The sequence below is a fragment of the Lichenostomus cassidix genome, chromosome 14 (assembly GCF_008360975.1).
Source record: "Lichenostomus cassidix isolate B80296 chromosome 14, HeHo_3.0, whole genome shotgun sequence".
NCBI lineage: Eukaryota > Metazoa > Chordata > Aves > Passeriformes > Meliphagidae > Lichenostomus > Lichenostomus cassidix.
Window position 1 is genome coordinate 14,980,055 of NC_139495.1, and position 23,204 is coordinate 15,003,258.

Consider the following 23,204-nt stretch of genomic DNA (forward strand, 5'->3'; position numbering starts at 1 on the left):
AACTAAAAAATTCCATTACTCTGATTCTGTTGCTGTCTGCTCTCTCTCCAGCCACTGTCCCCTCCACTCTGGTACGTAACACACATCACTCTCAGTTGTGCTGGTGTTTGTGTCTGCCCCTCTGCTTGGGACTGATTCTAGTAACACCCCTTGGCAAGCTCAATTTGTTAATGGTGGGGGATGTTGGAGAAGGATAAAGAGCCTTAGTAAGCCAGGGAGGGTTTCTGATGCTGTGTGAGAAGCAGAATTCATGTTTCCCTTGCTGCTGTCCCTCTCTCTCCACACAGATCAACCCCCTTTCCTATGGAGGTGTGGTCCAGACATACAGGCTGCCCACCTACAGCTGTTACCCCAAGGACTCCTGGACATCTCTCTGCAAGAAACTATTCCTTGGAGAGCTCATCTACCCTTGGAAACATAAAGGAGAGAAGCAGAACTAAAAGACAGTGAAAGAGCTTGAGAACTTGGCCAGAAAAACATACTGATTCCTAATGCTTTGGGACCAAAGGCTTCTCAGAGCCAGCAACTGCTCCATCCCTTTAAATAGATTCTGGTAACATAGGAAGGGCTGAATTTTTAAAGGCAAGTATTTTTAAACATTATTTTTCAACTTCCTCTTCCCCTACACTGTGTTTGTATATTATGCTAATGATCGTTTTGGAAGCGAAAGGTTAAACCCGTCAGTGCCTCATGAAACCAGCACTCAGTGTCATGGAGGAAGCAGCTCCCAAATAGTTTGGTGATGAATTTCTCCTTCCATGTCAGCTCACGGGGCCATGTTAAATCAGCCCCTCAAATGGTTCAGAGCCACAACGCTGTGATGCATTCAGCCAGGGGGTGTTTTGGACCTTTTATGCTTCAGCCTTTAAGCCAGCTGATCAAAACCATGTGGAGGATCAGCTCTTATAGTCATACACTGGAAACTGAACAGCAGGGTGTCTGAGTTCATGGGATATTTATTTTTTCTTTTTGGGAGGGCTTGCACTCCTCCCCACTGCAGCACCAGAGAAGGTGTTGAAAGAGTGGGGCTGGAGGCCCAGAAGCACAGCCTGTTGTATCATGACTCTGTGATTTCTATTAGGGGAGTTTCGTGCTTTGGATACATTTCCAAAATGTAACAGTGCTTGGCTTTTCATGTCCTGGTCTCATTTTGATATGTCTCCTATTCCCTGTCTTGGGAAGAGTGCCTGTGTGATGGAGGGTGATGTCCCACTGGGCACCTTGTGCTTGCATAAAATTTAAATACAGTCCTCACCCAAAATACACACCCTCCAGCTCTGCTCATTCCTCTGCCCCAGCTCAAACAAGGAGTCAGTGTCACTGTACTCTGCTTTTTGCACTGGCAGGTGAGGGCTGTGCTAGATCCTGCCCCTTTTCCCCTGGCTGGCCAAGGAACTAAGGATGGAGGAAGAAGAAGAGAAGGTGCTGTGGCTGCAGCGCCCAGCCCTTCTCTGGATGGCTGCCTCTGTATTCAAAAGGGAGTTGGTGGAGGCAAGGCAAGGTGCCCTGGGGGTTTAGGAGCCTTCAGTCAGCCCTCCCAAGGACAGGATGAGAGTTTCTTACCACAGCCCTGTGTCTCATCCATGTGCTGGCAGCTGTCACAGAAGAGAAAAACCAGTTATAGCCCTGCTGCTTTAGGACATCCTTGGCCAGATGTATTTGGGTTGTCTGGGGCTGCTAAAAGCCCCTCATGGTGCAGTCACTGCCTCTCTAGTCATCGCCTGACCAGGAGAAAAGGAAGCTCTGCAGGTGCTTGGTCCAGACATTCCTTAGCAGGCAAAGCTCCAAGGCCGTCGAGGTTTCCTAGGGACGCATGAGGGAGGCAGGACTACACGGGCACTACACGATGCCCTGACACCTTGAGCCAGGGCACCTCACTGAAGAAAACCAATGTGGCAAAACCCCCCCTCACCATCTGCCACTGCAGGCTCTGGCTGGAACATCCCTGCTCACAGAAACTGGAGAGGTTTTGTTCTTTGATGATCCATGCTTAAAACTCCTGTGCAGCATCTTCTCTTGGAACATCACTGCCTGAGTAATTCTCTGCACTCCGGTGGGAATAACTGCAGACTGTGATGCATTTAGTGGATGAATGGTCTAAATAAAATTTCTCACTTCAGCTGAAGTCAGAGTCATGAGCCCCATCCTCACCTGGCACTGAGCAGAGCAGGTTTACACATTACCTCCCTCTCATCTTTCCACTGGAGCTCCTAAATTATATCCCCTGGTTCCTCCCATGCCTGCACAGTTCAGTTTGCTGACTGTTGTGAGAAACTTTGTTATTTTTGGTCTTATGAAAGTAATGTTCATAATATCCTGGATTTTAAAATCTTTCTGTGAGACCAGACAGTTCATGATGGTCCTAATCATGGTCCTTTCAGATCAAATGCCCTGAAAGCCCCAGAGACAGCACAGAGCCATGAAAACCAGCAACTGTGACCTTGTTATTGGGAACCGGCCAGATGTATTAGATGTTCCAGCATTGGGTTTGTTTACTAAAGGCTTAAATTGGCTCTGGGGTGGGGAAATATCAAACTGAGAAAAAGCTCCTCAAACCTGAGATCCTGAGTCTTCTGCAACAGAGAGCCTTGAGCAGCCCAGCTGGGCAGTGGCAGCTGCTTGTGGGTGCAGTTCTCCTGTGTCACCCAGAGCTGCATCTCTGCTCCTCACACGGGGCGTTCTCTTTGCCCGTGATGGTATCTGAACATCTGAGTTGGTTCTGCTGGATGTTTGCCATGTCTCTCCTCTTCCTTTCCAGTCCCTGCTGTGAAAGAGTCTTCCCCCACCCTTTTCCGACTCTGTGCAGAGACATTACAACAACGTAGCAGACATCCTGCTCAAGAACACTTGACCTTATGTCATCTCTCTAATTAGAACTTAGGATCAGCATCATCTTCCACAGCAGCACAGACTGGCCCAGCGCTGGCATTTCCTCAGGGAAGAGGCTGCTGGTAAGGCTCTGGCTGTGATTTATCCTCAGATCTATATTATCCATAGCAGCCCTTGGATGAGAAGTAGTTAAAGATTCCACATCTCCCATTCCTACCACACACCCCTTATAGCAGGCAGCAAGCAGGCTTTGCCAGCCATGAGTCAAGGACTCTAATCTTGCAGACTTTTTTTAATACTGCATTTCCTTATTATTATTTCTCCCGCCTTTTGGTTCCCAGTGCTGCCACAAACCCCCTCTTTACTTAGGCAGGGGGTTTGTGAAGGAAAACGTGATTCACTGCGTGAAAAACTCTATCCTAGAGAGAAAATCTGCCTTGGAGAAATACTTTCCTCCCCTAACCAGGACAGCATGTGACGATGCTGAAAGGAAACCTCAGTAATTACACTGCACTGAAGGCTCTGGTTATGGGTTTGGGAGTTTTCCCTGATGCTGCAGCTGGACTGTGTGCCCTGTTCAGGCCCACACAAAGACTCCTGCATAAATGTACAACCCGTATGTTGACTTTCAGTAGTGTAAAGCAGGAAAATCTGCATTTCATCCTGCAGAGAATGAGCTGCTTTCCTTCTGCCCTGTGCTGCCTCTTCCTGCTGCTCCAACACCATCTTCTTGCTTAACTCAAGCCCTCAGTGATTTACCCTTTATGCTTAGACCTGCTGGTTACACCATCACGGGAAACTGGTGGTGGTTGGGATTGTCTGGTCCAGCCTCTGCTCAGGCAGGGCCACCCAAAGCTTGTTGCCCAGGACCATGTCCAGATGGCTTTGGGATATCTCCAAGGATGACAACTCCACCACCTCCCTGGACAACCTGTGCCAGTGCTTGGTCACCCTCCCAGTGAAAAGGTGTCCCCTGCTCTCAGGGAGGGTTTTGATGTGTTTCAGTTCATGCCCCTTGTCCTTGTGTGGTGCAGAGCTCGGTGACACCATAGCTCAGATCTCCTCAGTGAGTGTGAACATTTGCCGTCCTGCGTTGTCTCTGCTCCTGTTCCCCGCATTCAGGGATTGTTCAGCACGCCCTTTGCCTTTTGGGGGTACTTCAGCCTTGGTTGGGGGGTACCTGTGCATTGACTCAGATCCCTGACCTGCTCCTTGGTCCTTCTCTGGACTGGTAGCAGAGAGCATTTTCTCTGTAGCCGCACTGCTGCTTGTGCTGATCTCACAGTGGGAGCTGTGGGGGCTGGGCAGCAGAACCCCAAACCTGGCAGTGTCTGGGTCTGCAGCATCAGGGAACAGGCTGAGTGTGGAGCCCTGGGGCTCTGTAGGGTGAGTGTGCTGTGCACACACAGGGGATGGGTCTGGATCTCAGCTGATCCTCCACATGACAGGAGGCCACAGGGCTTTCCAGCTGGATTGGGAGCTTCTGGGTGCAGGATAAACATGTTCAGAGCAATTCAAACCTCACGTGGGCAGCTGATCTGCCTTCCTGAATGGGAACAGAGTGCCCACCACCTTTGCATCTGGCTCACCATTTTGCATTAGGAGTTGCTGCAAGAGTCTGTCGCCTTTGGCTCCAGTCCTTATCCTTGCCTGGGTCTCAAACCAGGAATGCTCAAACTCTCCATTTACCGTCTCAGCAAGCTAAATACGAAGATGGTTCCTGCACTGATGAGTGCTGCAGGTGACAGAACACACTCCCTGAATTCCCAGGTAGTTCTGGGAGGTGTTTGGGGGAAGCAGCAGAACCCAGGCCCCACTTGGGGCAGGCAGAGGCTGCAGCTCCTCTCCCATCCACTGTGTTATTTAACATCTGGCACTGGGGAAATTCGTGAGAACTTCAAAACTCTTGTAATCAATCCTCCTCACAGTGTTTTCGGGTTTTAAGTAAAGTATTATAAAAGAGCACTGACTCATTGAGAGTTTCATTAAAAATGTGTGAGTGTTTGCGAGTGAAGTTTGATGAGGAAGTTAAAACCCACCGCGCATTTTCTCCCTCCCTCACGTGAACCACCAGGCGTTCAGCAGGAGCAAAGTGCTCCCGCAGCAGCGACGTGGGGTTTGTTTTAAATGTCACCACTAACCCCAGCTGAAGGTGACTTCCTTCCCACTGCAGCCCTGATGTGAAACGCAGCCTGGTGATATGAAACACAGACCAGTCCCGTGCACCAGTCCAGGAAGAAGCCCTGGCTCAGGAACCAGACTGGCTTCAGGCTCAGCACAGCTCCAGTTCTGCAGGCAGGAGCGCTGGGCAGAGCAATGGCAATGCCAGCAGGACAGTGACAACGCCAGCAGTGCCAGTGGCAGCAGGGATGAGGGATGCTGCATATACCAGTGCTTCTGTGGGAGAGTTAGAGATGGAGAGCCTTGTTCTACTGATAGGTTTTATTGGTTAATTCAACCTTTTGATCAGAACTTAAATGGATTTTGATTACACCAACATAAAGATGTTGGGAGGAAAATCCAACCCTTCCGTCTAGTTTAACTTGCTGCTGAGCATGGTGTGGCAGTCTGGCACAGGGATGGGGCAGGGCAACTGCTGGAGGCTCAGCTGATCCAGGTAGGCTGTTCATCCCCATCCCAGGGCCTGGCTGGGCAGCTCCTCGACCTCTGCTCTCACACACAAGGGTATTTCATCACTTGTCCAGCTCTAATTGTTTTGTCAAGGCCAAACCACAAAGTTTGGGCAAGGAGGATCCAGTGAATCCCACCTCAGGCCTGGGAGATGGTTGAGGTGATGCTCCTCCAGCTCTGGGTGTTCCTGTGATTCAGAGAGGGGTTCCTCGGTTTCCCATGAGCCTACCCATGTGTTGTGTTCAGTGTGAGAGGACAGGATGTGGTGGACAATCCTCTGCAGCACAGCACAATCTGAGCAGTAGCCCAAGCTGAGCCTGGGAATGACAGGTCATTGTGGCCACTCCTTCCCTCCTCACACCAGAGCAGTCACTCCCTTGAATTCCATTCCTTTCCCTTTTCCCAGCTGAATGCACAGCCATGACAAAGTTCCCACACTGCAGCAAGCAAGTGGTGACCAAGGTCACCCCTCTGCCAGGAGCCTCTGCCAGGATCATCCCTCTCACTCTGCCTCCCACCTCTTGCCATGATTCCCACCAGTCTGGGCTCTGTTCGGTTTCCCACCGAAGATGACAGAAATTCCTTGAATGAGCCATAAACAGGGCTCTGGATGACCTTGTCAGGGCAGGACTGAGACCCAGAGGCTGAGAAAAGGGAAATAAAATCGAGACTCCTTCCAGTCCTTCTGTCCACTTCCACTGTTTTGAACTGGTGGACAGAAATGAGGCTTTTCTCTCCTTCTAGGGAATCCCTCTCTGCTTCCCCTGCTCGTCTCAGCAGGCTGTGCCCTGGGGTGGGTGTTTTTCCACAGGCTTTACCCTCCAAGCCCCAGCTCCCAGGAATGTCATCAGCAGTGGCCAGGAGTGGCAGTGGCTGCAGCAGGACATTTGCTCTTTGGGTTTGCTGTCTCTGGTGTTTTGTTTTCCTCTGTGCTCTCACTGTGCTTTGGCAGCAGCTGTGGAACCTGGGCTGTTTGAAGGCAGGAGAGGGCACAGAGGGGGCCAAAGTTGGCTTCTCCAAAGCCAAAGTGAGTAGCTGAGGATCCCCTCAGCCCATGGGATACAAACTGCTCACCAGAACAGGTTCCCCCAAAGGGATTCACAGTGTGTGGCTGCAGGGCAGCACATGAACTCAATCCCTCAGGCTGTGGGAGAGGAGAGGGAGCCAGGCTGGGATCACTGAAGATGGGGCAGCCCCCCACCCCAGAGCTCTGCCACCTCCCCTCTCCCTGTGAGTGTGGAGGGAAGGACTCTGGAGTCCAGAAGAAGCCATGAAGATACCCTGAGGTCTGGAGCCCATCTGCTCTGGAGCCAGCCTGCGAGAGCTTGGGGTGTTCACCTGGAGAAGTGAAGGTTTCCAGGGAGACCTCAGGGCCCCTGCCACTGCCTAAAGGGGCTCGAGGAGAGCTGGAGAGGGACTTTGGATAACGGTATGAAGTGACAGGACAAGGCAGAATGGCTTCCCACTGGCAGAGGGCAGGGTTAGATGGGATATTGGGAAGGAATTGTTCCCTGTGAGGGTGGGCAGGCCCTGGCACAGGGTGCCCAGAGAAGCTGTGGCTGCCCCTGGATCCCTGGAAGTGTCCAGGGCCAGGTTGGATGGGGCTTGGAGCAACCTGGGCAAGGTGTCCCTGCCTGTGGCAGGGGGTGGAATGGGATGGGCTTTAAGGTCCATTCCCACCCAAACCATTCCATAATTCTAAATCAGAGAACTTGAGAAGCATTATGTGTTTCTCCGCCAAGACCACATGGGTTATGCTGGGCATCAACAGTGCTTGCTGGGCCAGGGGACATGGGTCATTTAAATGGGATTCCTGGGAAGCAACCAGGCTGGGAACATCATTAGTGGAATGCCAAGCTCTGAAAAGATTTGCAGGATGCTTTGTTCAGCACAGGGATTTGTCAGCAATGACAGCATGGAGAGGATCCTCCACACCTTCTCACTGGGAATCCCCTAGGATTGGGATTGGGAGTGGCTCCTCAGGGGTGTCTGGCCAATGGCATGGGATTCTGATGGAGAATGTCCAGAGTGGTTATTGCAGCCCTTCCTGGGTACAGGCTCAGCCTGGCATCCAGGGCCCCAGGGCCACCCCTGTTCCCTGGGGACACACCGGATGTCCCCATGGCCGCCCCCTGCCCCACCGACAACAACGGGGTGCACACACCTCCCACCCCAGAACCTACACCGCGGCCTCCCTCATACCTGGATGCCTCGCATAAGATTGACGGTCACCTACCTGGATGCCCCCAACAGTGGGTGTCCCCCTTCTTGGATGCCTCCCTTCCTGGAGGACACTTGTATGCCCCCCAGCCCACATACCCACCCACCTGGATGCCCCCAAATCCTGGGCGCTGCCTCTTCTTAGATGCCCCACACATCTGGATGCTCCCCCATCTACGTGCCCCTCGCACCTGGATGCTCAGGTCGTACCTGGATGCCCCTTCTTGGGTGACACCTGGGTGCCCGCACACCCGAACGTCCACCAATCCTGGATGTCCCCCAATCCCGGGTGCCCCTCCCCCCGCCGGGTGCCCCCCGCCCGTCCGACTAACTATCCCATAATGCCCCGCTCCCCGCAAGGTACGCCGGGAGCTGTAGTCCGCAGCCACCCAGCCGGCCTATGGCCCCACCCCTGAGGGATGAGGGGCGCGTCGGGGCGGGCTGTTTCTGATTGACGTGTGAATCAGCCTATGGAGGCGGCAAAATCGCGGAGAAGGCGGGGCCGTCCCTGACTGACGCGCGGTTCAGCCTATGGGAGTGGCAGGAGCGGGCCTGAGGTACTCCCTGGGCCAGGGCGGACGCGGTGGGCCCGTGAGGCGGGGGCGGCCCGGCCCGGCTGAGGTGGGTGGTGGGGCCGGAGCTGGGGCTGACCCGTCGTGGCGCTGCGGCCCGGCGGGGCGGGGCGGGCTCGGCCGCGGGGCCCGGCGGGGCGGCGGCGCTTTGTGCGGGTGGGAGGGCGGAGCGGGGCCGTGTCAGCGGTGGGGGCGCTGCGGGGCCGGGCCGGGCTCTTCCTCCGCCTCCTCCTCCTCCGCCGCAGGTCCCAGCGCGGCCCCGGCGGAAGATGTGCGACCGGCGGTGAGCGGCGGCGGGGCAGAGGCCGCAGCCCGAGGCTGGCGGGCGGAGGATGCGGGCCGGGCCGCCCCGCCGATGAGAGGCAGGATGGGCACCCAGGGCAGCCCCGTGAAGAGCTACGATTACCTGCTCAAGTTCCTGCTGGTGGGCGACAGCGACGTGGGCAAGGGGGAGATCCTGGAGAGCCTGCAGGACGGCGCCTCCGAGTCCCCCTACGCCTACAGCAATGGTAAGAGGGGGCCTGGGGGGTACCGGGCCGCAGGATCCCCATCGTTGTCACTCCGCTATCGTTGTCACCTCCCCCCGCATCGCTGTCCCCCGCATCCCGCGGGGACCTCCGAGGGCCGTACCCCAGTGGCGAGCTGGCAGGCAGGGAGGGGTTGTTTTGCTTTTTCCTTTGTTTTGTTTTTTTTTTTCATAAACTGAGAGCGCAGCGCGTGGCAGGCACCTCAGAGGCCTCCTCAGCTCCTTGAGATGCCCCAAATCTGAAGGAGAACGTGGGTAGAGGGGCTGGTGACTGATGTAATCCCTGGATGCACAGCCGGATCCTTCCCTAGTGGTCCCGATCGCAGGGCAGGGCTGCCCTCCCTCTCCCCGGCTGCCACAAGGACCGAGCCGTTCCCAGAGGAAGCAGGGGCTGTAACAAAAGAACTGGAGCCTGATTCCCAGCCTGGAGCCGCTCTGGCTCGGTGGTTGTGCCGGGAGCGGCCGAGTTGGCTGATTCCCCCTCCTGCCAGCGTCGAGGTTCCTAATGGAGCCCATGACAGACCATTAACTATGGTGTCACAAGACCGTAATTAAAAGCCAAGGAGTGGCGCGGTGCATTTCCTGCAGTTAGAGTGTATCACGGCCTGGCGGGGTGCGGGTCCCGCGGTGGGTTTCAATCTGTCATCCTTCTCCCCCTCTTTGCACAATAACCTCCCCAAGGGCTCATACCCTGCATCATCTTTGCAGCCCTGGGCAGGAGCAGGTGGTGCTGAGCTTTGCTTGTAGCAGGAAGCTGACGGAATCAGCTCCTGGGTACTCTGTGTTGGCCGAATTCGGAGTGTGGGGAACGGTATCGCTCTGACCACACTCGGTCCTTGGAGCCACCACCAGCCCCCCGGGAGCTGATGCAAGTGCACACCTGCTCCGAGAAGGTTTACAGGGCGGTGGTGACTCAGAAGTGGGGCTGCCTGAGAAATGGGAGCAGCACTTGGGGAACGAGAAGGCTGTGGTGTTGTTCATCTCCTCGGGTGTGTGGCTGGGCTGGTGCGGTTTGCCTTCGAGGAGGTGCTGGGCACTTTAGAGCTTCCCTGGAGAGAGTTTGTGTCTCTGGAGAACCTGCCTCATCTGGGAGCTGTGGAACTGCTCTGTGGGGTTGTTGTTTACTATGCAGAGTATAACGGGGTGGCTGTTTCAAGTGAAGTGTTACAGTTGGAATTGTCTCCTGATCAAAATGGGTTTGAAGCAGACAAGGTAGGAGTAAGGAGTGAGTAAAGTGATGTCTTTGGTATAAGCATGAAACCCAAAGAAGAGGGATTTTGGCTATGGCTATAGACCCTTTGTCTCAGAACCCGCTGCTCTTGTAGCAACTAAATACCAGCATCTTTTTGTTGGGAAAAGAAATCTCAGTGAACTAATCATTTCAGAACCTTTCGTTGTCCTCTGTGGGCAATTGAGCCCATTCCTAATTAGAGAATTAGGTCACATACTGTTGTTTCACAGTAATAGAGGCTCTGATAGTCTCTGCTTCTGTTGCTTCTGGGAAGCGACGCACCTTTAGGATAATCAGCTGGAGTAGCTTTGATATCCAAGTGAATTTGATCCTGCTGATGCTGCTGACAGCCTTGGCAGTGGAACTCCCTGTGTCTCTGGCACAGCTGGGATGTGCTGACAGGGCGTGCTGCTCCTGTGCTCTGACAGAAACCATCCCCTGAGCAAAGGCTCTTGGATTTTGGGATCAGCTTGTGCCTGGCATCCTCTTTGACACGTTCCTAATGCCATCCCAAAACAGCAATGCTGGAATGTTACGGGGAGGTCCTGTTTGTAAATCTGCTTGTAAGCATGTTGTCCTCTTCCTCATCCCCTGCCAGATCTCACATCCCAATTTAAAATGAGCATTGCATCATCTACAGCTATTTTGGTCAGTTCAGAAAGCACAACTTGCCTGTGCTGGTGTGAAATGGAACATGCTTTGGGCTGCTCTTGTGGTGGGGACATCTCATGTGGAGCTCAGGTCCCTGACCTTGGCAGCAAGGGAAGAGAGCTGTTTGTCTTCTGTGTCAGGTTGAGGTCTGCTGCCTTTACTCTGTTGTGTGGAAACAGTTGTAAGCAGCCAGGTTTCATGATGCAGTGTGGAATGGATTGTCCTTCCAGCTGGGGGAAGGCACACCTTTAGAAGTGAAGCTCTGTAAATGCAGCTCTGTATTTTTGCTGCTCTTACCCAGCATCTAGAAAAAGGATTGAGGGATTCCTCTTTTCTTCATGGACATCTGGATCAGCATACAACTGAGAGTTGAAAAGCCCTTTTTCTTTGGCTTTTACATGCTGTAAGCAGCCTCTGCCTGCCTGTGTCTGGTATCTGAGAGCCTTGAGTGCTGTGGGAGCTCTGTCTTTCACACAGCACCGTAGGTGCCTCTGTCCATCCTTTTTTCAGGATCCCTGAACAGAAGTGTCACTTCTCAGCACAGCCTTGGAGTTTGGCACCTCATTCTAAATCAGGCACATCTTAAATTAGCCTCTGCAATTCCTGTGGTGCATAGCAAGGCCTCAGCAATGTTCTTTCTTTAAATTGCCGGCAAAATAAACCTGCTCCATGGGAGCAGAGGTGGTTGTTACTCCTGTTGCAGCAGGAGGTGTGAGCGATGCCCTGAGCATTGCTGCACCAAGCTGTGAGGGCACTGAGTACAGAACTTTTAGTGACAGAAAAATGGTGTTTTCAGGAGGAATTTGAGGTCTGGTTGTCACCTGTGTGTTTCTTACTAGGTTCATGCTGGAGCTATGGAGTGTATCGGTCTCCAGAAGCATCAGCCAAGCACACTCGCAGTGAAGAATAGGGAATGTTGGTTTTGTCCTGTGGCTGGATCTTGGATTTGGACTTAGCTTTTGCTTTTTCTTGGCTATCCATGGAAGACCCTGAATTAAGCCTTCCTACAAGTGTTTTGACAGGGTGAACATTAATGCTCTTCTGGGCTTCTAGCTTTCACCCGCCCTTTCCCAAATCTGTAGTTGAGGAGACAGGATGTTGTTCTTAGAGCCTCACTGCTGCTCTCGACAGCTGGAGGATCTCACCTGGGACCCAAAAATCCTGCATTTTCCCAGAATGCTGTCTGCTGTCAGCATTTTGGGGCACTCCCAGGTGCAGGGAGGGGCTGTTCTGGCCCCTGTGCCGTGAGCCATGGGGTTACACCAGACTCAGAGTGAAACTGTGCTTTACTTGTGAACACTTTGGTCTTTAAGCAGCTCACTTGGCGCCTGTCCTCGTCCATCCCCAAGTAGTGAAGCAGGACAGAAATGTCTGCGGTCACAGGGTGCTTTTGAACATGAGATGTGGTGGAGCTGCACATGTAAGAAGAGGCAGTTTGTGTACACTGCATGAGGAGCACGAGGCGGCTCCTCACCTGAGGGACCCATGTCACCACCGTGTCACACATCCACTCTCGAATAGCTGGTTATTCATGTGCTGAAATGATCTCACCCAGCTGGTTTGTTGGCTTCCTGGAGAAGCTAGCCCTGAGCCCCAGGTGAGTCAGGGCAGCGCTCTGTGCTCAGCAGGCATGAGGGCTAATGCTGCCCTATGAGACACAGTGCCAGTGCCCTGGCACACCAGGAACAGGGTCAGGGCTGGGCTCACCACGCAGACGTGAGGGTGATGTGCTCCCTCTTCATGTGATGGAGGGCTTTTTCTGTGGCTGCCTTCCCCCTCACCTGCTGCTGTTCCCACAGGAAAGCAGAAATGTGTGTTAGGGAAAGAGTAGAGCGTGTTTTGGAGCAGATGGTTTTGACTGGAAAGGGGGTGGATTTTTATTTTTATTTTCCCTGTCCTCAGCTTGTATTAAGAAAGTGATGAGGATGCAGCCAATGTCCTCACTCTGATCTTGCAATGAGCACACAAAAGCTGAAATGAGAGCCCTGCCCTGCACGGGGTTGGTGCTGACACCAGCCCTAATGCACTGAGCCCCAGCACCTTCTTTCAACCCTGTCCCTTGGCTGGGCTTTAGTGCCTTTATTTGAGCACCATCCTTAGGTGCTTTGGTACCCCACTGCTATCCAGACACAAGGTGATGTTAGGGAAAAGGTAACTGAAGTGTTCAATGCAATAGCTACCATCAGGTTTTATGGTTCAGGTGAAAACTGGGTCTTTCCCAAGAGCTCTTCCCCCATAGCAGAAGTGCAGGAATTCTGCTCCTAGGCAGGGGCAGCAAGCCCACCAGGACTGGGGTTCCATGCCAGGAGCAAGGGCTGGTGCAGTGCAGCTTCCTGCCCTTTCCTTGGCCAGGTGGAATCAGAGAGGCAGCTGAAGACACTGCCCAGCCCTTGGAGGTGGTCAGTCCCTCCTGCCACCACTGTTTGCCTGGGGACTGCTGTTAATTACCAGGTTGTTTATTTGAGTGATCCACAGCTTTGAGTGTCTATTCCCTCTGGTTGTTTTTGTGCAGCTTTCTGAATCTGGAGATCCCTAAGCTGTCCTTTTCAATGCTTCCTTTACAGCAGTTCCTCTCTCGGTATTTCCTGTGACCCCTCAGGCACCAGTGTGCATTCAGAATCTCCCCCTGGTAGTTCCACGCCAACCAGGAGATCACCTGTCCCACAGCAATGTGCACAGGAAGTGAAGAGACACTTTGTCTAATCCTCCTGCCTGCCATGGAGGGCTTGTGGGGAGCTGTGTCCCAATGCTTTTGCCCCTTCCCTGCTGATTTTCCAGGACTGACCATGGACATGGTCTCTTGCTTCTCATCTGCAGCCTCTGTGTTTGGCTGGAGGTCCTGCCACACTGGTTCACTTTTCACAGCCTTGAAAAGTGTGTGGCCGAGCATCTGTGCTCTGAACTTGGATTTTTGTAAGCACAGGACCTCTCTCAATACTTGACTCACTCTTCTGAGCAGACAAGAATTGCTGGGTGTCCCCATGTGCAGTAAAACTTCAGGCAGAGCTGGCACTGATGTAGTGGCACCTTCTGGGCATAGACATGAGAGCTATAGGCTCTTGTGTTGAGCCCAGGCTTCACATGGCAGCTGAGTGCTCGTCCTGGTGCTGGTGCACTGTATCAGGGCTCTCTTCGGCATCAGTGGGGAGGGAAGCCTTGATTCTGGTGCTGCTTTGCTGCCTCCTCCTCCTCCTCCCCTGCCTGGTCCCACCGGGTGTGTCCTGCTCTGTCGGAGCAGCGCTGTCCCTGTCTATGGTAGACATAAGCTGTTTGGGCTGCCCCACTGCTTCAGCTGCTGCATACCAGTGGAAACTGCTCTTTGTTTTCTGGCAGGACTGTATCCTTTGGAATAATGTTTGGAATAATATTTTAGTTTGAGGCTTTAGCACTCTGATGCAAGGAGGATTGAGGCAAAGTGTTCCAAGTGCAGCCCAGCTATCACGTTCCTGTCGGGGCTGCACAACTGATCTGCTGGAAATGTGCTGGAGCTGGACTGTACTGGTTGTGCTGCTGGAAACCTCTTTGGATGGCTTGCAGAGTGCAGAATGGTTGTTGCAGCAATTCCCACTGTCTGCCAGCACTTGCATCAGTGTCCTTCAGGGATGTTCACTTCCCTGTCATCAGGAATGCAAAGCTGATCTCATCAGAGCAGGCAATTCAGAAACAGCTCCAGCATCTCTTATTTCTCCATTGTTTACTGCCTAACCTTTTTGTGAACAATACTTCTGAAGGTACAGTGCTGAACCTCCAGCACTGCTTGTTGTGGGACTAACCAGCTGCTGTTTAAACTTAGAACAAATCATAAAACAAAGCCAACAAAAAAATCCCCATCAAGCCAAAACCCAACCCCCAAACCGAGTGCCTGGCAGGTTTGATAACTCTCTCTAGTCAGGATTAGGGGTGCATGGCAGCATAGGTTGTTGTGCGTGAAGAACTTTTGAGGAGGGTTGTGGTTTTGTTGGGGTTTTATAAAGCTGGGGACCTACTCTGTAGAGTTCTGGATTGCACTGCAGAGTTCTCACTACCTCTAATCCCTCTATAAAAGCTGTGCTTTTATGGCTTTTAATGTGTTCCAGAGCCCTGAGTGCACAAAGGTGATGTGAGCCGAGCTCAAAGCTGAAATGGGTGGAATGTTCTTCTAATAACTGAGGTTAAAAGTTTCTCTATGTATTTTGTTTGTGAAACATGGGCAGGTTTTGCTCTCTCCAGATTCCGCACTGACTTTGTCCGCACCTCTCCTGGGGTGGGAGAGTGGGGGTTTTTGGTTGGTTGGTTCAGCATTTAAACCACATAGGAAAGACCATGGAAAATGTCTCCTCCTCCTCCTTAAGCTTTTGTTTCCAGCTGTTCCCTGGTATGCTTTCCTCCACAGCCTCACTCTGTTGGAACAGCAAAGCATCTTTCCATTGCTCTTGAGAATAGCTATGCTCTGAGCTGAGTCTTTGAGCTGTGGTTTTATAACCTTGCTGGTTAAAATCTGGTTTTCTTTCTCTTTGCCCCTTGCTGTCCCCTGGCAGCCCCAGCTCTAGCTCTAAAGGAGCATTATGTCATATCAGTTCCTGTGTGATTGCAGGCACAGGAGGAGGAAGGAAGCTCCAATGTGAAAACCCTCGGCTCTGTTTCGCTAAAGGCTTTGCTGTAAGATGAGACTCACCTGAAAGAAAATTACCCTGGGGCACGGAGAGTGGTGGCTCAAGGCAAGAAACCTGCATCAAAGAGTCTGTTTGCTTCTGCAAAAGTTGTAGTAAATAGTAAGGTTGCAACATCAGCTTGGAGATTGTTTATTCCTCAGAGATTGTTTGTTCCTATAGACCTATTTGCTGAAAGTATTTTTTTACATAGCCACCGCTTTTTAGATTTTTCTTCCTCTTTTCTACCTTATCTTTGTTTCATTTCTATCAGGCCATTCTAGACATTGTTAGATCATTTTAAAACTTTGCCACATGTTCTCCTATAAAAATAACATCTGAAATTCTTCCTATCCTGTGTGTGCTGTGCAGTATCAGGCATTGAATTGGGACAAAAATCCCTGTGCAATTCAAATATAATATTTGCTGCTTAAAGCATCAGTGATTAAGGAGGAGACAGGCAGAAAGGTGACACTGAACGGCTGTACTTAAATGGCAGTTTAGCAGAAGGTTCTGAGCATCTTTGGGGTAATCTTTTAAATAAAATGAAGAGTTGTGTTTTTAAGATTTCTTTTTTTAGGGATTTTGACTTGTTTCTAGCCCAGTTTCTGAGTTCCCGACCCCATTTGGGAGTTTTATTGTACCACTTCCCTCTCTGTGCAGGTGATTGCTCCTGCTCCCTACTCAGTCCTGTACACAGAAATTACCCTGTCTTGTTTCCTTAGGGACCAGCTGTAACAGCACCTGTAACAGGCCTTTTGCCCGTGGTTCTGGAGGCCAAGTGGACTGGAAACAAAGCTAGATGGAAAAAAACCCCAAACAAACAATGAACAAACAAAGAAAACCCAGCAACTCTTCCCCATAATTTGCCCATTGTTTACTTAATCTTAAATCCTCTCTTGTCCCAAGAGTTGTTATTTTTCTTACATTATCAAAATGCCTTAGTAACTTGGTGGTAAAATCTGTCCAGGAAACTGCAGGTCTGTGCTGTGGCACAAGGAGATGAAACTCTGCAGGGTAGATCTTACCTGTGCTGCTCACCCTGCCAGCAAACGTGTTTGCTGTGGAACACCTCTGTAGGTTGAGACACTTGTGTTCTCGTAGGGCTCATATGTGTTAGAAGGCTGAAATTCAATACTTTCTTCTATTTAAAAATGTCAGATGCTGGCTTTTCCCTGGTGCCTTCCAAACCTGTGCTCCAGAGAGGCTGCCAGGGTAGCTGGAATGAGATATTTGTCCTGTAGGTCAGGAGGGGACCTAGGAGGCTGCAATTTGGGCTTTGAAAAGCCGGTTTCAGGCTGGTGAGAGCTGCTGCGAGGCAGCACGGTTTGTACAGGTGTGTAGTGAGGTGCTTACTGTGCCAACAGGGCCAGTCCCTCCTTTAGGGACAAGGAGGGAGCATGGAGCACACCTGCCATGCACTGTGAGGTCCCTGGAGATTTGTTGTCGTTGGAAACAGCACATGGAAATGTGAAACGAGTGTTAGCAGCTATCCCGGTGCTTCCAGTGTGGAGCAGCCCTTTCCTGGCACAAGCCTTGTGGTTGGTGCAGCAAGACCAAACTTGGGAGCCAGGGAAATTCCTGGTGAATGGAACTCTGTAGCTGTTCTGGAGTCTCTGTAGCTGTTCCAGGAGCCCTGCAAGTGTCTGCTTGACCTGTCTACACCCAGCTGAAGGGCTCCAGCTCTCTCTGGGTGTTTGGGTGTGGAGCATCAGTCCGGAGATGCTGTTTTATTGCTGGCAAAACCTGGAGATGCCAGCTGGGGTGTGGATGTGGATCCCAGGGATCAGAGCCAGCCTCTGCAGGATCCCTGAGCAGGTTTGCACCTGAGCCTGGCATGTACCACGCAGGCTGCCCATGCACGATGTGGAGTTGCCACGCGGGTTTTGTACTGCAGAGCAACATTTCCCTGCAGTGTCCAGAAATGTAACTCTGGAAGGACAGGATATTGAAAGTACTTTGGACAAATGCTTGGATTTTTTTGAGTGTTGGGAATTTTTTTTGTCTCCAGGCATATCTTGATGTTTGTATGGTCATCCAGCAACAATGCAGACTGTTATGGTGCCCTCTGATTTCCCTTACAGGCTGCCTTTGTTTCTGCGTGCAGCTGTGTAGTTTTTATGGAGATCTGAACTGCAAGGCATGAAGAAACTCTTTTGTTTGTTGTCGCTTCTGTGCATAAAATCATTCTTGATTTTCTTCTAAAGCACAAATCCACTTCACATCCCTGATTCTGGACTGACTTTGGACTGTTTCTGGGATTTCCCAGGCATCTGCTGAAATTGTTGGAGCTTTAGGAACAGATTTGCTCCTGGCTTCGAATGCTGTTTTCTGATGCAATTGTCCCCCTTAAGTGAGCCCAGAACAGAGTTCCTCTGTGTGAGGACCATGTAGCTGCTGCTAGGCTTGGAGCAGGCAGTGGACAAGTGAAATCTGCAAATCTGGGCTTCTTAGAGGTCTCCAAATAAATGTTTTGCTTTTGGCTGGTTACAAAACCAAACCAAAATATTTGCTGGAGATCCCCACCTACATGCCCTCAGCTGGAGATGAAGATGCCTGGGAACTGATGTGAGCAGACTTCCTGTGAAAGGCTTCCAGGCTAAACGGAAATTCCTCTCAGTAGAAGTGAGGCGTCTATGAATGGAAGATGGAGTGTGTTTTACAGGAGAAAATCTACAAATCTGGGTAACTACAGATAATTGCAAGGCGTTTGTTCTCTCTCTGTTTCTACATGTGTGTGAGTACGAGGTGCTTGGCAGCTCGTTGGATGTCTCGCAGAGCTGCCAAGCACCGCAACAACTGCCCAGGCTGGCAGAGCTGGTGCGGGGCCGAGCCGTGTGCGGGCTGTGGGCTCAGCTCCTGCCCGAACCAGCTCACACCGAAATCATGGGCAGCTCCTGTTGCCTCCCAGTGGGCTGTGCAGCCAGGGTGGGTTGTGAGTGAGCTGCCCTGAGCAGGGGTTGGTGAAGGCTGAAGCAGGGGGTGGGAGCAGTGCTGGTCTTCTGGGTGCCCAGTGACAACCGAGACCGCTTGATCCTGTTCCTAAAGCTCAGCTACAGCACAGAGGTAAAATCACATGCTTGCTGACCTTCAGTCCTAGCTATTTAGGCAGGAGCTGGGCTGTTTTGCAGTGATGCTGTTCGGGAACTTCTATCACCCTGCTCAAAACAAAGTAGTAATACTGTGAGGTAAACGCTGAGACTGAAAGGCACAGACCTGGGAGGAATCCACCTTTGTTCGGTTGACCCTTGTTGCTGGTGATGATAATTTGTTGTTTCTAAAGAGTAGGTAATCAAATGCATGACTCAAACTGATGAGCTCATGTGTTGTTTGGAAGGGATTTTTCCCGTGGCTCGAAGCTCTGAGCTGACTAGTTCAATTGCTGCTGTACACACTTTTTAAGGGTGGGTGACTTCATCATTTGTTATTTGAATAGCTTGAATTCCCTTTTTTCATCTGTTATGTTGATGCCCTCATACCACATTTTTTTGAACAATTTGGTATCGCTTACAGATGACAGAAACAGTAACTGCTCCTCTAAGTGCATAGTAGGAGCTGGAGTGGAAGACAACGTACCTGTGGTATCTTCTTGCAGATGTTGCTGCCGGTTTGTAATTACTCGTGGAATGAGAGGATCTCAAACCTGTGTCTGTGGGTGCCTGGGTGCTGGCCCCAGCAGCTGCCTTCTGCCTGGGAGTGGGTTTGGTGTTGGATTAGTACATTTGGTTAAACCTGTTTGCTCTGAACATGCTTTCAACAGCTCCTGGCCACCTGTGATTTCCATGCCCATCTGCCTCATTTGACTGGAAGTGAAGCAACAAATCTTCCTCTATCAGCTTTTGCCCACAAACAAACAATTCTGATAGGAGAAATCTGCCCTTTTACTCACAGGCTGGTGAAGGCGTGGGAAAAAAAAAAACAAACGAAAAAACCAACTAAACCCCAAAAAAAGGTGTTTTAAACCACTATTACAATGTGTCCTGGCTTTGTATTCTGCTCTTGGAGGAACTTGGCCAACAGCCTTCATTCGTTGCTGTAGGTGACATTTCATGACCATCCCCACCATTATTAGTTCTTAAATGAAAAGGTGCAGATGTGGGGTGCGGTGAGAGGGGGCAGTGAATGTGGTGTTGGGGTGTAGTCACTGTTGTTCTTTTGTGGAATATGGTTCTGCCAGAAAATGAGTCCCAGGAGGTCAGTGCCCACTTTGGTTTGAGAGAGAGCCATGGAGAAGCCGGGGAGCTTGTATGGCCCTGGCTGTGTGGCAGGAACGTGCTGTGGTGCTGCTATGTCCCTCTGGGCCTCACCTTGTGTAATGCTCTCAGTACACCCCCAAAGGTGGGCATAGGAGAGGCTCTACTGGAAACTCTGCCTGTGGGTAACACCCTGTGGATTGTGGCTATTTCACCTTGAAATAACCTCACCGAGAGGATCTTGGTTCAGGGCTGCTCCAAACTAGCCTGCCAGTGTTTGTGCTGTCCAAACTCCTGCTGTGAGCCCCACAAGTGAGTGTGGTTTGCTTTTGGAGGTGGTCTGTGGGTTTGGCTTTGGTTTTGGGGTGAGGTTTTTGCATTCTGAGGACTGGAAGTGGGAATGACATTCTTATTCTGTAACTGATCTGCCAGCAGACCTGGAGCTACTTACACCCACCTTTTGGCCTCAATTTTGTGACCTCACAGGACTTCTCTTCCCTCCTTTATTCTCCTGGGGCTTGTTGAGGATGGGACTTAGCTGGATGTTGCTGCTTCTGCTTTTTCTGTGTGCTCAGCAGAGGTTGAGGTGGCTGGCCACTGGGTGCTCTCCCCCCAAACAGTGGTTCCAGCTTTCAGGAGGATCTGGGCAGCCCCGGGTGGTGCCTGGACACACAGGGGCAAGGCTTTCTATACCCTAGCCATGTCCAGTCATGACTTGGAAAGGCATATATCATCTTGGAAAAGGACTAGTAACAACTTGGAAAGGCCTAGTAACATCTGTGTCACCCAGGGTCTTGGTAGAATAAGCAAGTCACCTTTGGACACTGCTTGGCTATTTGCTGGCATTTGGGATAGACGAATTTCTGCACTAATGGCCTTAGGCTGGACTAAGCAGGGCACAGAAGGGCTTCAGTTCCAAAGTCTGTGGCACAGGCAGAGGGGCAGCCTCTGCACTGTGTTCAGCACAGATTGTTTGGGTTTTCCTCTTTTAATCCAACTGGAAGGTTGGCACAGGCCCTTTGGAAGGAGAGAGAGGGACCTTTCAGCAGCTCGTGTCTTGCTCACACACCAGCAAGATGACAGCTAGCTTATGTGACGAATAACATGCTGCTGTGTCCCCAGAGGTGTGCCAAGGGACTGTGGCAGGGGGAGCCCGAGTGACACCCAGCCAGGGTATGCCAGCCCTGCAGGAGGGTTCCGAGGAGGGGACACCCTGCCCAGACCCCTCATGGAGAGCCTGGCCAGAAGGGATGCCAAGGAGGGGACAGGGCTCTTGTCTGTAGTTTGTGTTCTCACAAAAATTCACGGTTGCTGTTGTGTTCTTGGCATCCAGCATTGATTGAGCTGGTGGTAAAAGGTTTTAAGCCAAATTTACCCATCTCTGCTTAGCCTCAGCTCCTGGAGTCCTTGCTGCTGGGAAGCTTCACCACAGATTAATACTTAAGGTTTTCCTTCTGCAAAAGCAAAATAAGAAAGGATTTGCAGTCCATTGACCCACTCTAAAGCTTTTCTAGGTGCTTATCTACCTTTGTGGCGGTGAGAACATGCATTTAAGATCAGCTGTGCACTGGGTGATTGTGGCTTTGATCCTTCACTGTGTAGTAAGGAAGGATTGTCACAACACGGGTTACAAATTCCTGGCTCGATACTCTTGGTGTTTGCCTGTTTTATAATTGTGGCATGTCTTTAAATCTGTCAGCTCTTTGCTCTCAGAGCCCTGCACCCCTTCTCCCGGGGCTCCTTTCCAGTGCCACGCAGCACAACCAGCCCTTCATAGCTGGTTATTCAAGTTCACTGTGAAATCTCAGCAAGTTAAATATTTGATGTGTACTCTCTATGTTTTCCTTCCAGCCCTGTGCTCTCCCCTCTTTCCAGCAGCCAGTGGACAGTGTGGCACTAAACCTACAAACCTTTAGGAAGACCTTTTAAGAGCCCGAGACCTTCTGTGCTCAGCAGAGCTAATGACCTGTAGGCAAACAAAGGAGGCTGGGGGTGTTTGGGGGAAAATCCAGTCTTTTCAGTTAGACATTTGTGGCTTCAGCTGCACTAATGACAATCACAAATCAAAGTCCATCACCAGACTGGCTGGGTGAGATATTATGGTGGCATGGTGAGTCTTTCTGGTGGCTTTTAAGCCAATCTTAGAATTTCCCAGTTGAGCAGAGCATTTCTGTAGGGCTGCAACAGACCGGGCAAATCTCACCCTTAGCCCTTCTCTGAGTGCTCAGATGCCATCAGAGTTGCAGAATGGAGCCACTCTGACTTAATCATGTCTGTAGATAAAAGAACAATCCACTGTATAGTAGCATTAGTCAGGTAACAAAAGTCCACTCAGTTTATCTTATTTCTTATTTATATCGTGCACTGAGTAAAGGCTTGGCTTTGGTTCGTTATCACTGTACACCTACAATTTTGCCTGTTGACCTTATAGATCACTTTGCAAGCAGGTTGGTTATCTTCTTTTGAATTACAAATAAAAGAAACAAAATTCAGTTTTAAAAAGGAGAAAAAAAGCTGAGAAAAAACCCCACATTATACAGCATGTGTTTGTAAGCTGGAGGAACAGAGTTTTAATGAAGTTAAAATAATGTGCACTGGTTTTTTTTGTGGGTGGACTGAGAATGAGGTGGATTCCAAGCTCCCACAAGCAGAAACATTCATGTAAGAAATGAGGTGGCAAAAGCATCTGTGGCCAGTCTGACTCATGCAAACTGGAAATGACTTCAGGTGACAAGGAGAATCCCTCTCGGAAGGAAAGCAAGCTTTCTTAAAACTTTTAACAGTACATCAATTTCTTTTTATTGTACATAAATTTCTTTTTATTACTTTTTGATTTTTTTTTTTCCTTTGGAAAGTGATTTTTGAGCATCACCTGGAATGTCTTCTGCCCCAAAATTTGAAAAAATTATGTTTTTCTTAAAGATACTGCACATGCCAACTGGGGATTTGGCTGGGAGCTTTCAAGGAAGGTCTCAGGAAAACCTTCTAATGGCTTGGTTCATGTGGGATGATTCCCTTCATACCTGTCATGGGGCAAGTCCTAGTTGTACCTTTGGGATGTTTGTGTAGGTGCAGGAATTGTTAGTTAGAGTTTGGATCATAAGAGCATCCCTGGATGAGGACACTTGATTTGGACCAATAACCTAAAATGCAGTGTTGGCTCTGGCATTACCCCAGGAGCTGGAATCACCCTCACCCCAGTGCAAAATGGGGAACCCCTTGGAAAGCTAAAGGAGGAAGAAGGCACATGCTGCTCTTAGGTTTTGCTCAAACCTGCCTTTTTAAGGGGAGGTGCCCTTCTGGCCCCTACCCAGGTGTTAGGGCAGAGTCACTTCGGGAATCTGCAGCTGCAGACTTGCCTCCTGTTCTCTGAAACAAAGACCCACACAAAGCCCAGAGGCCACCCTGTTTCAGCAGTAAATATTTATAGAGCCTTGTTCACTTGAGCTATTTGAAGCAATTTTCCTGAGAGATCAACCTGTTTAAAGGGAGGGTACGAAATGCACATGTCCCTTGTGTTTCTCCCTTTTCCAGTGTGACTTCCAGATCCATGTACCTGCTTGGCTGCTGCCTCCTCCCTTGTGTTTTTGCTGCTCATGCAGGATACGGGCCTGGCAGAATGGAGGTAAAGCTGTGTCCAAGCCATGAATTCCCAAGGGGAAGGGAACAGCCTGATACAAAGTAGTATCAAGTGCTGGGAGAAAGTTGTCATTTCTCTTGGAG

The 23,204-nt window shown here is 50.8% G+C and overlaps 2 protein-coding genes and 1 long non-coding RNA gene across 7 annotated transcripts in view; 2 read left to right on the top strand and 1 right to left on the bottom strand.

The window, feature by feature from the left end:
- PIGQ (phosphatidylinositol glycan anchor biosynthesis class Q) overlaps positions 1–4,791 on the top strand; it is a 38,280-nt gene extending 33,489 nt beyond the window's left edge. For 3 of the 4 annotated variants that reach the window (XM_085075183.1, XM_085075182.1, XM_085075184.1), the window contains one exon: positions 288–4,791. In XM_085075183.1, coding sequence (XP_084931309.1) covers positions 288–421 — 134 coding nt within the window. In that variant the 3' untranslated portion in view covers positions 422–4,791. The remainder of the gene's footprint in view (positions 1–287) is intronic. The other variant, XR_014855212.1, reaches the window with a different exon arrangement.
- Positions 4,792–5,253: 462 nt separating this feature from the next.
- Positions 5,254–7,996, bottom strand: LOC146430971 (uncharacterized). The gene is made up of 2 exons (XR_014855213.1): positions 7,891–7,996; positions 5,254–6,429 (listed from the first exon to the last, which is right to left on the bottom strand). It is a non-coding gene; the product is annotated as an uncharacterized LOC146430971 (long non-coding RNA).
- A 223-nt stretch (positions 7,997–8,219) lies between these two features.
- RAB40C (RAB40C, member RAS oncogene family) overlaps positions 8,220–23,204 on the top strand; it is a 37,035-nt gene continuing 22,050 nt past the window's right edge. The window contains exons 1-2 of one of the 2 annotated variants that reach the window (XM_085075187.1): positions 8,220–8,301; positions 8,498–8,761. In XM_085075187.1, the coding sequence (XP_084931313.1) occupies positions 8,608–8,761 (154 nt within the window). In that variant the 5' untranslated portion in view covers positions 8,220–8,301; positions 8,498–8,607. Of the gene's footprint in view, positions 8,302–8,373; positions 8,762–23,204 lie in introns of those variants that run through there. The other variant, XM_085075188.1, reaches the window with a different exon arrangement.